Here is a 17,500-nt window from a genome sequence, read left to right as displayed (position 1 = left end):
ATTTTCTAAATGACTAATTCTGGTGAAATTGACAATGCAGACTTTACTTTACAAAAAAAACTTAGAATTAATTAAATATCTTACACGGGGGAAAAGAGCCTAATTTTTAACAGTATAATGAATAAGTTGACGGATGCTTTTGATTTGTGTGTTATTTTTTTCCACCATTATTCTAACGTTGAATTGTACTTTTTGTCATGTTGGGTAATAATAATAATGATAATAATAATAATAATAATAATAGTAATGATGATGATCGCGATCGCGAGGGTTTGAAGTTTGCTTTCAGTCAGTTTGTGGTGCATTTAGTAATGGCAAAACAAGAATGGCAATAGCAAAAAAAAAAAAGATAAAAGCCTAAAAGCTTGTTGGAGCAAAACGAAGCGTTAATAAAAACGTGTTTCAAAACAACAGCAGCAGCAGCAGTAACAGCATTAATGCTAGTAGTAGCAGTAGCAACAGCAGCAAGAACAATAACAAGTTAATCAAATCATGACTAAATATAAAATAAATACGAAGCCAAACGAAATATATTTGAAGAATACGGCACTTACGTGAACAATGTAAATATTTGTAAGCCATTTTTTTAAAAATTCTGGTTGGCAGCTTTTGACAGATTTCATAGAATTTTCATGTTTTCCCTTTTTTTTTCTTAAAGAAATGTTTAGTTGCAGAAAAACGTGCAGTTTACCGAGCAGCGTTGACAGGGAATAATATAAGAATTTTACCATCTTTCTTGCTTTTTTCGATTTGTTTTTGTTTTTTTTTTAGTTTTAATTATTAATTTTTTTTTCCAAATGTCATATTAATGCAAAGTTTCAAGATTCAGCGAAAAGAAAATAGTAAAACTTCAAAATGGCGATGACTGTGAGAACAAGAACAAATGGAAGAAAGAAAAAAGAAGACGAGGAAGAAGAGGAGGAGAAAAAGAAAATAGAAAAAAGTAAAGAAATGATAGGGAGAAAATAGGGGGGAAAGGGTGAAAAAAGTTGGGGGTTCAACAAAGAAAACCCAATACCAAACACTCAGTAAAACCTCAATGGGTTATCAAAAACAATTCTCAAAAAAAAAAAACCTTCACCTGGAGTTCAACTTCAATTACACTATGCTGACCATCGAGCTATCTATCTATTATTCTATATATAAGTGATAATTTATCGAGCTATTTATTGAATTATCTATCGTTCTATCTGCCTATATTTTTGCATACGACCTTATATAACATTTGTTCAATGTACGCAATGTTTATCTTTACACATATACCTACACAAACGCGCGTATAAGTATACACACACATATCTACATATATATATATATATATATATATATATTTATATATGTAGTCATTAAATGCATCTTTTAGTCGCTGTATTCACTTTACTGGTTATACGATTTCAGATTCATTATGGAAAAATATAAAAATGTGATATTTTATGCCTTTCCAAAGATGATTACGTAAGCGAGAAAGGACTTTAGCTGAATTATCTCTCTCTCTATATATATATATACCTCCATCCATCCATACATACATACATTCACACATATTTGTTTTATGATAGAATGTTAAAGAATATTCTTCGAAACACACTGTTTCGCGTCCTGTAATACACAAATGATAAAACGATATGAAAGTTCTTACAAAATGCTTCGCTCTATTATGATCTGAAGCCGAATAGTATTTTCTTTCACTTCTCTCTTGTATATAATAGATTTGAAAATATTAAGCAATTTTATAGATATGACGAGTAACCTATCCCGAAGAACAATTATCACGCAATCATTTTCAGCGATGAAACCAGAAATAAGAAACTGATCCTTAAAAAGTTTCTCAGGCTTTAGAGGTACCAATTTTCCCCTCTATCTTTCACTGTTTCTTTTTCTTTCGCATTTTATATTTCGATATCTCGTGCTTGTGATTAACTTTTCCGAGAGCTGCGACGTTGACATAATAGTTTAATATCAAAAAGATCCATACTTTTTTTTTTAGTTTTATCAGTAAGGAACTTAAAGTAAACAGAATAGAAACACCTATATATATATCCATATATATATATATATTTATTTATTATACACAATCTCGAGTGTTACTTCTCCTAAAACAAGAATAAAGTTCCTCTTGAGAACCATTATATGAGGAGGCCCTTAATACCACAACACTACATTTTTCTGATTTCTAAACAGAGATAAACTATGAAATATGTCCATATTTGGATAAAGACGGACGAAATGTCGCCAAGCATTTTGTCCGGCGTACTAACGATTCCGCTAATTCGCCGCCTTTATGATAATAATAATAATAATAATGTTATTATTATTGATATTGTTATTGTTATTATTTTGGCACAAAGCCATCAATTTTGAAGGGAGGAGTAAGGCGATTATATGGGCCCGAGTACATAACCGGTACTTACTTTCTCGATCCCGAAATGATGAAAGGTATAGGTTGTTCCACGATGGACCAAATTTTTTAATTAGCGAAACTCTTGATGTATTTCTCACTATAAAATATGATGATAATAAATAGTAAAAATAATAATAATAATAAATGCCAGTATTATTGTTGATACTTGTATCTATTTTTTCTATGCAAGTTTTTTTTTATATATGTATATATATATATATATATATATATACCTGAATCCAGTTGAGAGGAAGGAAGGTAACAATTATTTTCGTTTCAAGCATGGATCGTTTAGTTGTTAGTAAGCGAATTAAGATATTTAGCCGAAACAGTTGGAAAGAGGAGAAAAGTCTGGTGTTAATTTTGCGTTCCGAATAATATTATCATATTGTGTCTTGCAGTTACCATTAAAAAAAAAACATAGGAGAAAAAAAAAACGACAAAAATAAAATGAAATTCAATAGGAGGGTAAGAATAATAAGATAAGACACTTTAATGATAATTATCTCACCTGAGAACTCCGGCTGGATTAAGGGATTAAGGGTAGGATCAGTTGCTTACTACAACTGGATCAACAACCGCACCGCTGTGAACAATAAAATACTTAAAACATTGACTTTTTTCAAATATATTTCCAATTGACTGTTTTTATGTAGGTGTTTGTTTAATATATGTGCAGTAATGTAATATATATATATATATATATATATATATATATATATATATATTATATATATATATATATATACCATATGTGTATGCATATATGTATTAGAATGTATACATATATATATATATATATATATACGCCATATGTGTATGCATGTATGTATTAGAATGAATACATATATATATACCATAGTGTATGAATATATGTATTAGTGTATATATATATATATATGTAGACATATAATGTTATATTATTATATATATATATATGTAGACATAATGTATATATATTATATATATATATATATATATATATATATGTAGACATATAATGTTATATATATTATATATATATATGTAGACATATAATGTTATATATATTATATATATATATAGACATATAATGTTATATATATTTTATATATATATATTTAATATATATATAATATATATATATATATTTTATATAATATATTACATACATGCATACACGATATATTATAGCACATACATGTGTGAGTGTATATATGTGTATGTAATATGTATGTGTCTGTGGTTGCTTTTTGCATGTATATTTTTATGAACATAAGTGCCAGAGACTTCCTCCATTTTGAAGTGTTGTATGCTTTGACTAGACAATAGTTCCTCCTGGATCGGTAATACTCATTCTCATTGTTATCTCACTCACACACACGCATCTAACACATATATTTCATTCACTATGACTTATATTTCACACAGTTTCAATAATCCCCCATCGATTTCATTAGTATCAACTCCCACCTCATCGACGCTTCCGACCCCCCTTTTTAAAAATCAGAGATAACAGCGTTGTTACCGTTCATTATAGACTCAGTTAATTCCTAATTTTCCTGCTGAAATTGTTACTTGCAAATGAGGAAAAAAAAAAAGAAATGAAAAAAAAGGAACAAATGTAAAAAGTACTTCGTAGAATTGTCAATATCATTTCTTAATTATACCACACACACACACACACAGACACACACACACACATACACACACATACACACACACACACACGCACCATTTTTACACACGTGGATCAAGCACAATTTGACACACACACATATATATATGTATAATATATATTTATATTATATATAATATATATATGTATATATAATATGTATATAATATATATATAATATATAATATATAATATAAATATATAAATATATATATAATAAATAATGAATATTATATAATATAAATATATATATACATAATATAAAGTTATACATATATAAATATATATATATATATATAATATATATTTAATATATATCTATATGTATATATAATAAAACTATATAATATATATATATAATATATATAGCTATATATATATATATATATATATATATATCTATATATATATATATATATATATATATATATATATATATATGAGTGTGGGGGTGGTGTGTGAGTGTGCGTACACGCATGCACACATTTATTCAACACAAAATACTGACATAGATATACATGGACACACATACAGGCTCGCGCATTCGCATGCACACAGGCACATCTATACTTGCATATGTACATATATAATATATACGTATATACATACGTATATAATATATAATGTATATACGTACATGTATGCGCCCACACACATATAAGAGAACATTATTATAAATTCGATCTGTAGTGTGTTTGAAATCAGATTAAAAAACAAGGATTGGTCCGAACGAAAATACACTTGAAAAGTGAAACAATTTGTGTGTGTATATACATATATATATATATATATATATATATATATATATATGTATGTAAACGATGTTGATGATTAATTAAATAGAAGTGTGTGTAAGAAGAAAGTAATGCAGAGAGATGAGGATAGAAAGGGAAGTTTCATATAGAAAATGAAAGGTGGTAAAATGTAGAAGAGTATGGGTTCGTGTGTGTTGTAGGAAGAGGAAAATCGAACGTTTGGTTATTGACACTTTTTTTTTGAGATATGGAAGTATTCATTTCAAGCAGTTTATAGATACATATTTACATTCATTCAAACATACACACACTCGCGTGTGCATATGCATATATAGTACGCACGCATACATACATTTATATAAGAGAACAAATAGCGCATGGGATATATCTGTTCGTATATAAAGCAAAGACATACATACGCTCATATATAAACCGACTTTAGCGTAGTCAGAATATTTCGGTTTAACCTGGTGATTATATTATTTGCTATAAACGTTAATTAATTTACTAAAATGAATGTTATTCATAGGAATTCTACTGATTTTCCTGCCAACCCTTGTCCGATAGTCTATTCATACTTTGTTTTTTTTTCTCCCCCTACTTCAGCAAGTACGGCGATGTCTTTTTCACCGAAGAAATCCCTATAAGACACATACATGTCTGAAGTTGTTTCTCTTGCTGGTTGAAATTGTTGACATGATATTCATTCAGGTAAGGTTGATTTTTCCTCACTACACATTTCTAATTAGCTAATTAATGTTGTCTGCGTTAATAATACTAGCTTTCTTCGCATCACTGATATTGGTTTAAAAGCGCTAACTAAATTCTGTAATGCATACGTGAGATGTAATTCCATAAGAGTGTTTGGTCATTGGCGATTCTTTCTGACCGTACAAATAATGCAACATTGAACCCCTCAAATTTACAGGGACACAAGAATTGGCAACCTAAGGTGCCTCATAATTTTCCAAGAGTACCAGTGGGAAATTATTAATCAATCATGCTAATCAGGAATCGAAATGAGATCTGAAAGATGTGGTTTACGGTGAATTCAACATCTACTTTACAGTTGTTGACGTATGGAAATAATGAACTGAATAAAAGGAATTTAATTACGATTATCATTAATTGAAGCAAAAGGAAAAACTTCGAAGATTATTGGCTCGTCATGAAGAAAAGAATGTCCACATAGAAAGCACTTCTCATGATGACGGACCCTTTTCGGAAACGTCAGGTTATGAAAAGATACTAGTTGTGATGTGCGAATGCAAGCTGGTACAAGTAAAGCTTTGTTGATAGATAAATTGATTTTTGTAGAAATATATTCAGAAAAGATGAGATTGTGTCATATTGAGACTTTTCTCGGTGTTATTATTGATGTAATGATATAACATTTGTTTTATCTGAGAATGAAAGTCTACTTCTGGTTCTACGGTAGAAACACCGACAGTTATTTTGAAAGTCGGAATTTATACAAGAGATGGTCAAGACACTCTGAGAGAGAGAGAGAGAGAGAGAGGAGAGAGAAACACAAAAAGGAGAAGAAAAAAGAGAATGCAGAATGGAAATCGATTTTTAATACAATACAAATGCTTGAAGATATTTTTACACAAAAAAATATTGAGAGAGAAAAAAACACAAAATCAGTGCGCAGTTGGGGAGGACGGTGTGTAGACGGGGTCAAAATGAACAGAGAAACCTGATCGACTTATTTCCTGGAATATTTAACTAATTTTCTAACGTTTCTACAGATTTGAAGATCAAATTTTGAATCAGTATTATTGCTGGTGTTTTAGCTCTTCTCATTTTATTTTTTATTTTATTTTATTTTATTTTATTTTATTTTATCTAGTTTCAGCTCACGAGCTGTGGCCATGCTGGGGCACCCCCATTTGTTGTTGTTGTTGATTTTTTTCTTTTTTTTTTTTGGTGAAGGCTAAATTACATTTGTAATGATGTCATTGTTGAGATTGGTACAGGAGATAAATATTGAAATTTCAAATACTTCCAGTATTTAACAAGTTAATGTTTCTGTCTGTCGGTTGATTCTTTTAATCTCAACATATTATTCATCGTAACCGCCAAGCGTTCCTATGTACAGAAGGGTTTCATTTTATTCATTCGTTTCGCAGAGCTTAAAAACATTTCATATGAATTACTTCCAAATCATTATAAACAGTATTTTCAAATATTACTGCTGCTCACTTTAATAATTTCAATAAAGTTCATTGAAAATGCTGTTTCACCAGCTTTTTTTATTTATTTGCCCACATTTTCCATCGTGTTATTTGCCATGAAAGTGAAAGTTTTCTTCAAATGGTTCATATTGACACGTGACTGGATTGACTTAAATAATGTGTTATGTCGTCAGCTTTGAAACTACTTTTCCCGCGCTTCGTTTACTCAAATTGTGATTCAAACATTATTCCGCATAGACAAAAGAGAGTACCGCGTCCTTCTTCCAACATATTATCATTATCGTTGCTGCGATGTTAGAAACTTGCTTTATCGAGTAACCCTCTTCCGGTTTTCGGGATTTGAGTTGTTTCTTTCTTCCACTCTATCTATCCATCTAGCCAGATATCTATCTGCATCTATCGATCTATCTATCTATTGCTCCATCAATATCTCTTTCCCTCGCTTTTTGGATAGACGTATGCATACATGAACACACACACACACACACACACTAACACACACACACACACACACACACACACACACACGTATATTGATTATGTCTCTATACTTATACGAACGGATTAGCCATCATCATTACCCCCCGCCTGATGTGTTTAACGTAAAAGAGTGCAGCCATCTTGCCAACCAGCTTCACCTTGATACATATATTTACATCCCTTTTTTCTAACATTCCCTTAACCTTATACCTAACTACCTAAACTGATAATTAACAACCCCTACTTTTTCTAGACACCCCTGCCATCCATCACTTTTCTCTTTTACTCTCTCTCTCTCTCTTCCCCTTTTCTCTCTTTCCCTCTTACTCTCTTACATTCACTCTTTCCCTCTTACCCTCTCTCTTTCCCTCTTACTCCCTATCTTTCTCTATTACACCCTACCTTTCTCTCTTACCCCTATCTTTCCCTCTTACCCCTATCTTTCCCTCTTACTCCCTATCTTTCCCTCTTACCCCTATATTTCCCTCTCACCCCTATCTTTCCCTCTTACCCCTATCTTTCCCTCTTACCCCTATCTTTCCCTCTTACCCCTTACCTTTCCCTATTACACCCTACCTTTCCCTCTTAGCCCTATCTTTCCCTCTTACCCCCTATCTTTCCTCTTACCCCCTATCTTTCCTTCTTACCCCCTATCTTTCCCTCTTACCCCTTACCTTTCCCTCTTACCCCTTACCTTTCCCTCTTACCCCCTATCTTTCCCTCTTACCCCTATCTTTCCCTCTTACCCTTATCTTTCCCTCTTACCCCCTATCTTTCCCTCTTACTCCTTATCTTTCCTTCTTACCCCCTATCTTTCCCTCTTACTCCCTATCTTTCCCTCTTACTCCCTATCTTTCCCTCTTACCCCCTATCTTTCCCCTCTTATCCTCTCTCTTTCTCCCTGTGACATTCGCCTTCATGTTTTTTTCCTCTTTTGTTCCTGCGATCGAAAATAACATTTCTTTAATTGTTCACAGATTCGAAGTTGTTCACTGGTCCTCGTTAGTCTACAGTTGAGCTATTCAGTTTTCTTCAGAGATCTCCAAAACTTCTATTCTCGGCTGTTTATCGAAGTGTTCTCCGTTTTTCGGTCTTTTAAAAGCGTTCATACTTATCAGCAGCGTAACTGGCTCTTCACAACATCTCAGTCGTAAGTAGCTGTGCTTCCATCGTGTCCCATGAGCGGTATCACTTTGTATACATACGTGAGATGTAATTCCATAAGAGTGTTTGGTCATTGGCGATTCTTTCTGACCGTACAAATAATGCAACATTGAACCCCTCAAATTTACAGGGACACAAGAATTGGCAACCTAAGGTGCCTCATAATTTTCCAAGAGTACCAGTGGGAAATTATTAATCAATCAACGCTAATCAGGAATCGAAATGAGTCAATTCCTGACTACTTAAATATACTTAACTATCAAATCTGCCTGTTTGTTTATCGATCTCTCTATAGGTTCAAAGACGACTAGAAAGACAGACAGACAGATAAGCAGACAGATAGATAAAATGATAGATATACAGGGAAATGAACCTGCATAACATTCAGCAAACAGAAAGATAAATCAGCAGATTCTCACAGACGGTCGATTTATCGTTCCATTTACATAGAATATTTATTAATAGGTTTATTAATAACAATAATACAACAATATAATGTATATTATGGTATTAATATCAAATAGAATAATATATATAATACTGTGTAGTATTTGTTATAATAATTATTTATATATATATATTAGAAAAAATGAGGTACTCAGAAATCTGGATGGTTTTATATTTACAGATATTTATTAATATGTTACATGTTTTTATAAATCATATAACAGCGCTTGCGTCCAATCTACAGGAGTCGTCAGATTGAACTTCTTCAGGAATTTTGTCTCTTTTTATAGTATTATTGAATGTGTAATATATGATTTATAAAAACATGTAACATATTAATAAATATCTGTAAATATAAAACCATCCAGACTTCTGAGTACCTCATTTCTTCTAATATATAATACCTGTACATCATCTCTAACCTTCTAATATATATATATATATAGATATATATATATATATATATATATATATATATATATATATTATATATATATATATATTATGATTTAGTAATCAATTGTGTTTTATTATAACTTATTATTTGATTTAGCGATTAGTGTTGTGGAGAAAAATAAATTGGGAAGACGGGGATAAAATGTAGAGTTCTTGGACCACACGAAATTTATCCGGGCTTTTTAACTTTCGTCAGTTAAATCCTTCCCGGGAGCAGTTCCTGGTCCGGCATTCCCGCCCACGGACCCCTCCTCTACGGCCAGTTGCGATTGAACCACCTTACGGCGGAACATAATTGCAAAGATTCCGCCCTTCGTGAAATACACGTAAGCTATTATTGCGCAGAGGCAAACGAAAATAGCGACCCGAAATAGATTGAGAGTTAGCTCCTCTTCTTCTTCTTTCTTCTTGGGGGGAACAGGTTGAGAGGTCAACTCCCGCATAGGTGCGGGGGAAGGAGCCGGACGAGACGGTTTGGGCATCACAGGTGGCGGGGAAGTGAATGATGGGGGCGATGTTGTTGGAGGCTCCACTGCGGGCTCAGCTATCGACTGAGCTTCAGCCTGATCTTCAGCTGGAGCCTGAGCTTCGGCTGGAGCCTGGACTTCAGCTTGAGCCTCGGCTTCAGCTTGAGCCTCGGCTTCAGCTTGAGCCTCGGCTTCAGCTCGTGCCTGAGCCTGAGCGGCAATTAATGCCTCTCGTTGTGCTTGCGCTGCCAGACGCCGTCTCTCTGACCGACTCATAGGCTGCTCCGACTGCGTTGGAGTAGCCTCGCGCGGCGGAGTGGCCTCATGCGATGGTGGTGGAGTGTCTGAATGTATTTGAGTGTCCTGAATAGACGTTTCGGCGGCGGCGGCTACCTTGTGTCTGACTGGTTTTGGAGGGACGGCGGGAGGTTGATCATGCTGTGTTGGTAGCTTCCCTAAATGTAATACAGTTTGGCTAACCGCTACATTATCCGTATCCTGAGTATCCGAAGGGGTTGTCGAGGATCTGCAGAAAAGGTTTTAAAAGCTGGCGTAAGAAACAATAGTCGCACATAACAAACGGTGCTCTTTATGGAAGGAGCAAGATTTCAGATAGTGCAACAAAACATCTAGTCGAATCTCAACTGTAAACTTTTTTTTAAAAACATAATAGCAGTAACTAAACAAACTTAATTACTGAAAGAACTTAGGTCTTTCATAACAAAAAATAATTAAGTACATCACTGAGATAGGGCTTCAATTATTTTTAAAAAAAAGGCAATAGTATACATGTAAAAACTACAAACATCCAAAAACGAGGGGAAACAAAAGGAGGAACATTAAAACATTTAGACTTAATTAACCTAATTAGAATAATTATAATTAACTTTTAACCAAAATAGAATATTTATAATTAACTTAATTTTAAGACAAGCCATAAATTAGTGTAATTACAATAATTTGCGTTGACATAATTAGATTTAACATTAATTAACCTAATTAGTTGAACAAGAACGTTTACGTATCTTTAATTTAATTAATTAAAATAATATACATAAATTTACCTAATTGCACAATATTTTTGAAGTGTCATCAACAAAAGAATTTATAGTTTATTTTGGCAAAACAGAATGGAATTATATAACATTTTGTGTATTTCTTAAGTCCTAAAGATGAGCTGAGGAAGGGAAGTGTCTTTGAACTGGTAAAATGAAATCAGTTTTGATAGGCGCAGGAGTGGCTGTGTAGTAAGTAGCTTGCTAATCAACCACATGGTTCCGGGTTCAGTCCCACTGCGTGGCACCTTGGGCAAGTGTCTTCTACTATAACCTCGGGCCGACCAAAGCCTTGTGAGTGGATTTGGGAGATGGAAACTGAAAGAAGCCTGTCGTATATATGTATATATATATATGCGTGTGTGTGTCTGTGTTTGTCCCCCTAGCATTGCTTGACAACCGATGCTGGTGTGTTTATGTCCCCGTTACTTAGCGGTTCGGCAAAAGAGACCGATAGAATAAGTACTGGGCTTACAAAAGAATAAGTCCCGGGGTCGAGTTGCTCGATTAAAGGCGGTGCTCCAGCATGGCCGCAGTCAAATGACTGAAACAAGTAAAAGAGTAAAAGAGTATGTCCTGAAGCTTATATCTTGCTCACCGGTCTTGTAACTCATCAGTAATAATAATAATAATAATAATAATGATAATAATAATAATAATCCTTTCTTATATAGGCGCAAGGCCTAAAATTTTTGTGGGGACAGGGCTAGTCGATTACATCGGCCCCAGTACTCGATTGATACTTATTTTAACGACCCCGAAAGGATCAAAGGCAAAGTCGACTTCGGCGACATTTGAACCCAGAACATAAAGATTCACAAGAAATGTCGCTAAACATTTTGTCCATTACTTCAATGATTCTGCAAGCTTGCAGCCTCAATAATTCATATCATAATACTAAGCATTTCTAATACTTAATAATAATAATAATAATAATCTTTTCTACTAGAAGCACAAAGCCTCAAATTTTGGGGAAGTGATTAAGTCGATTACATCGACCCCAGTACGTAACTGATACTTAATAATAATAATAATCTTTTCTACTAGAAGCACGCTATAAAAATAAAACTACTGAATAATAATATAATAATAATAATAATAATAATAATAATAATGATAATCTTTTCTACTAGAAGCACGCTATAAAAATAAAACTACTGAATAATAATAATATAATAATAATAATAATAATAATGTAAAGTATACTAGCCATCTCGATATGGCTAACCACTAAGGGTGGGTGTTACTGTAGCTTTTAGCCCCAGGAGATCATCGACTCCAGCTGGCTTTAGGCACACTTTCTGTGCCCTTATGGTATTTGCAAAGGGAGGTCATCCCTCTCTCGTCAACCTAATAATAATAATAATAATAATAATAAAGTAAAATTAACTTAGTAGTTACGTGTTAGAAATGATTTTAATGGTTCTAAACAGGGATGGTATCGACAATAACAGTGACAACAACAATATTGTGTAAAAGAGAATTTTAAAAATCCTGATATAATGAATAGGATGTATTCTAAGAACGAGCATGGATTTTAATGTGGGGGCAGTGATGTAGGGGGTGGGGAATCTAGTTAACAGACTGCAGATTTTAAAATATGGATGAAAGGTATAACGAAATAAAATAGGTTATGGGAGAGAATATAAGAAATATTGCAGGTCTTGACTGAGCAGATATCTTTATGGAGGGTTTGGTAAAACGAAATTAAAAAGGTTATGGGAGAGAATATAAGAAATATTGCAGGTCTTGACTGAGCAGATATCTTTATGAAGGGTTTGGTAAATTGTAACGGAAGCTAATATGTCGGATAAAATTAAGATGGTATTTGTTAGAGAGCCAAATTTTGTATTAAAGTTGGACAGTCAGAGGGTTATTACCCGACATTGCAAAATAAATGGGAATTAATGTTTTATTGCTATAGGGAAATATATTTAAGGTTATAATAATAATAATAGCTGGGTTTTGTTTAAATGGATGTCGAGGTTCTAATCGGACTACTGGCGTGGTTAAAATAATAGTAGTTGTCATTCTCAATGGCCGGGCGTTAGATTGTATGACCGGTTAAACATGAAATAAAAGGGGGTCATTAAAATATTAACATCACGAAAAGAAAATAAATTTGAAATCGGGGGTGAATTTTTTTTTTCTTTTTTTTTTTTTCTACATGTTTAAACGAAACGAAATTTGATTAAACAGCTTTTAACATAGGATAGATATGGTATACCTGGACTCATGTTCAAGTGTTTCTTGGGGAACTGACGAAATTTCAGCTTTCTCGGACGCTGATTGAAAGACGCTGAACAAAACAAGGAACATTTAAAAGAAGGGAAATATATATATATATTTATATAAAAGAAGCACATGAAACATGTCATTGGCTGACACAAAGAACAGGAAAAAAATACGCATGCATTCTTCCGATGTGACAGCAATCGTGTTCACAATTTGGTAATTGTATCAGAGACATATAAATGATTCGTAGGTGTTCCATGAAGCTGAGACGATACTTCACACTAACAATATCAATGAGGAAAAAAAATATATAATAAATGAACATACAGTTGGCACATTCACTGTCTGACTTTGTATTTTCATGTGTTATAATAGCGATACACTCATACCTCTGTATAAGTGTGTGTATATGTATATATATGAAGTCCAGTAGTGGAAGTCATGTATGGGGTTACATTTAGATCATTTACCGATGTGCGTTTCGACACTACCTGACGTGTATGTATGTGTGCGAGCGCACACCTACACCCACAGACAGGTTTAAAAAAAGGTAAACCGTCCACTTACATACTCTCATATGCATTCTCTGTTAGCTGGTATTCACAGAGGTGCTAATTCAGGATCCACCTCGGATTTATTAACCCCCTTTTATATAGGTCTGATCAATAAGTATCCGGGCTGTTGCCATAGTAAGGAAGCTAAAACACGCAGAGTGAAGCCGCTTGACAAAGATTGACCTTGACCCCCCTCCTGTGCATGTGCACTAAGGTTTAACGTTCTAGCTAACTTCCGCTGTTTATAGCAGTGCTTCGAATGAATGTGTGTAGTATGCGATCGTCGCATTGAACATGACAGAAGAAGTTGTCATGGTGATACCTGCTCAGAGTTGCAGGAAGTGTATCAGCCGCACACAAGACGGTTCCAAGATACCCGAAGAAATGTCTATATTGACGAACGTTCTGGGAGACCCGCAACCAGCAGAACTGAGAAAAACATCGCAGAAGTGCGTGCAGCTCTGAGGGGAAATCGTCGAATCACTACCCGTGAGTTATCAGAGGATGTGCAGATTAGTTACGGCTCAGTTCAGTCCATTATCACTGAAGGTCTGGGTATGAGACGCGTGTCTGCCAAATTTAAGCCACACTGCTTCCGGTTGACCAAAAAGACCCCCGGGTTTCAGTTGCACAAAGATCTTGATTGCGTCGAGAACGATGAAAACTTTTTGAAAACTTTGCATTGGCCTCTGAGCGGGTATCGCCAAGCTTTTGGCAAAATTTGATGCAGATTCTCTGCTCAACTTTCTCTGTCATGGTCAATGCGACGATCACACGCTACACACCTTCCTCCCAAGCACTACTGTAAACAGCAGAAGTGAGGTAGAACATTAAAACTTAATGCACATGCACAGCAGAGCTCGAGGTCAATATGTGCCAAACGGCTTCACTCTGTATGCTTTAGCTTTGTTACCTTGGCAACAATCTGGATACTTATTGATCGGACCATGTATATATAACTGTGTACATATACATACAATTAGCGATCATTGTCATATATACAATTATCTGTCATTTGAAATAAGATGTAACAGTTACTGAATAAAGAATATTGCTTATAACAAATAAAAACAATACATACATGCATAGGCACGCACACACGCATACACACACTCATAGACATATGCATACAACAAAATATACAGAGAATCAACTACAAAATTAAGAAGATTCAAACACCCATACATACATACATACAACAGACCTTCGACATACACAAATCCATATAAACCTATAGCCGTGCAAAATATATATGTATATATTTTATCATACTAACCTGCTAAATATCCGTCATCTAGGAGTACAGACTGATGGAAGAGGAGATAAAAATATTTTGAAATAAGGTTATTGGTCTTTATAACTTATATATAACTATATACGAGGAAACAGCCCTTACAAAATACTGGCGTGTATACGAAAGTGATCGTTGCTATCATATATATGTATATATATATATGATGCATATATACATACATATATACACATTTTATGATTTTTGTATGCCTTATATACATATACACACGTATATATATATATATATATATATATAGTGTAGATATACATTTTATATATGTGTTCAGTAGATATATAACGAACAAAATATACAATGTGTATGTATGCATGTGTATGTATGCATGTATGTGTATTTATGTATATGTTGTATATATATATATATATAAGTATATATATATAAAATATAAGTATATATATATATAAGTATATATATATATATAAGTATAATATATAATATAATATATATATATATATATATATATAATATATATATATATGATGTGGTGTGTGTGTGTGTTGTAAAGAGAGAGCGGGTGAGATAAGCAAGTGTAAAATTAGGAAGAAAGAAAGTACTCAATACAGGAGTCTGAGTTTCATAATAGCAGCAGGAAAGTAATATGTCCGTTACTCTGAGTTTCAACAAATCAATCTTAGGATGATTGTTATCAAATGGAACATAGATTTATGTTATATATTACCATGAAAATGCTTGGATATCGTAGTTAAATATTTGTATCAAATATTTCGTTTTCCATAATCACCTGAAGATTATTTAAGAGAAACTCGGAACAATGATTTGCGAAGTTTCAGCTCCTAATATGTTTATAAACATATATGTTATGTATATGTATATATGTGGTGTGTGTTTGTGTAGGAAATATAATCCATGGTAGGTAGTGACTTTTTGCGTCAGCAAAATATTTTTTATAGTAATTTTTCTCCCCCATCTGCCCCCACATTCAAAGAAGAATTGTGATGCGATTGGTGCAAGTTCTTCTGAAGGAGTGAAAAAGATAATTCTTTGCCCTTAGTCTATGAGAATTTAGAAATGGTAAAAAAATTTTTTTTTTTTAAATTGATAGAAAATGTAAAAAGAGGCTGATTCTGAAAATGGTGAGGCAGGGAATGGATGGAAGAGAGAAATTAGGAGAGGAGAGAGAGAGAGAGAGAAGAAGCGGAAATAAGAAACAATAAAGGGGAATAAGTGATCAGCGACTTTTTGGGATATGAAGATTAGTAAATCTGTAATGAACTTATCCATAACGATATACAGTCATATATAATCGCATGCATATACATATTCATGCCTTAAACACAGATATATAGGTTTTATTCAAATAAACTTAACTGCCATATTTCAACACACGCACACACTCATTTACGAGATCGTACGTACAGACATACATACGTACATTCATAAATACGTACGTACGGTTTTAAGTAATCTGCTAGCTCCCGTAATTTCAGACACCATTACACATGCAGGCATAAGTCTACAGAATCTCCCTACAAATAGCTGCGATTTCTTCCTTCAACACATATGACTATTTCTTTACTACCCACAAGGGGCTAAACACAGAGGGGACAAACAAGGACAGACAAACGGATTAAGTCGATTATATCGACCCCCAGTGCGTAACTGGTACTTAGTTTATCGACTCCCGAAAGGATGAAAGGCAAAGTCGACCTCGGCGGAATTTGAACTCAGAATGTAACGGCAGACGAAATACCTATTTCTTTACTACCCACAAGGGGCTAAACACAGAAGGGACAAACAAGGACAGACAAACGGATTAAGTCGATTATATCGACCCCCAATGCGTAACTGGTACTTAGTTTATCGACTCCCGAAAGGATGAAAGGCAAAATCGACCTCGGCAGAATTTGAACTCAGAATGTAACGGCAGGCGAAATACGGCTACGCATTTCGCCCGGCGTGCTAACGTTTCTGCCAGCTCGCCGCTCTACACATATGACAACCACACTCAGTGTACATGTATGACATGTATGCATGCAGTGGCATACAACTGCGTATTTATAGTCATCAGCACCTATGTATTTACATACACGGTTCAGATGTATAAGTGTGGCGGTAGGTTGGTACACATTGAGACGTTCTTGCATTCATGGGAGACATTAGGGTTAGGGTTAGGGTTGTACACACGTTTTCGAGAATAAGACAATCATAGAATGGTGGACACTTAGAATGGTTGACACTTAGAAACTATGCACTCGCACGCATTCATCAAAGAGGAATTCGAAAACAGTTTGGTGAGACATGACTTACTTCGAAATAGGGCGTAAGTAACAACGATGGCTTAGCAGGCCGAAACTTCGA

At 33.9% G+C, this 17,500-nt stretch overlaps 1 protein-coding gene and 1 long non-coding RNA gene across 2 annotated transcripts in view; both read right to left on the bottom strand.

The window, feature by feature from the left end:
- Positions 1-3,057, bottom strand: part of LOC115231077 — a 15,879-nt gene extending 12,822 nt beyond the window's left edge. The window contains exon 1 of the long non-coding RNA XR_003883487.2: positions 2,913-3,057. This is a non-coding gene — a long non-coding RNA (uncharacterized LOC115231077). The remainder of the gene's footprint in view (positions 1-2,912) is intronic.
- Positions 3,058-9,611: 6,554 nt separating this feature from the next.
- Positions 9,612-13,417, bottom strand: LOC115231078 (DNA translocase FtsK 1-like). The gene is made up of 2 exons (XM_029801165.2): positions 13,308-13,417; positions 9,612-10,551 (listed from the first exon to the last, which is right to left on the bottom strand). The coding sequence occupies exons 1-2, from the start codon at positions 13,397-13,399 to the stop codon at positions 9,741-9,743; spliced, it is 903 nt and encodes a 300-aa protein (XP_029657025.1). The 5' UTR covers positions 13,400-13,417; the 3' UTR covers positions 9,612-9,740.
- Between the last annotated feature and the right edge of the window lie 4,083 nt (positions 13,418-17,500).

The sequence above is a fragment of the Octopus sinensis genome, unplaced genomic scaffold (genome assembly GCF_006345805.1).
Source record: "Octopus sinensis unplaced genomic scaffold, ASM634580v1 Contig17325, whole genome shotgun sequence".
NCBI classification, from domain to species: Eukaryota; Metazoa; Mollusca; class Cephalopoda; order Octopoda; family Octopodidae; genus Octopus; species Octopus sinensis.
The sequence above is the reverse complement of the archived record's forward strand: the minus strand, read 5'-3'. Positions and strand labels throughout refer to the sequence as shown.

What these genes read in the sequence shown, in the direction of transcription:
- LOC115231078 (XM_029801165.2), bottom strand. Translation starts at nt 13,399, where the DNA reads ATGTTCCTTGTTTTGTTCAGCGTCTTTCAATCAGCGTCCGAGAAAGCT. An exon ending in ACACTTGAACATGAGTCCAG is followed by an intron (nt 10,552 to 13,307) that starts GTATACCATATC and finishes CCTTTTCTGCAG; the next exon opens with ATCCTCGACAACCCCTTCGG.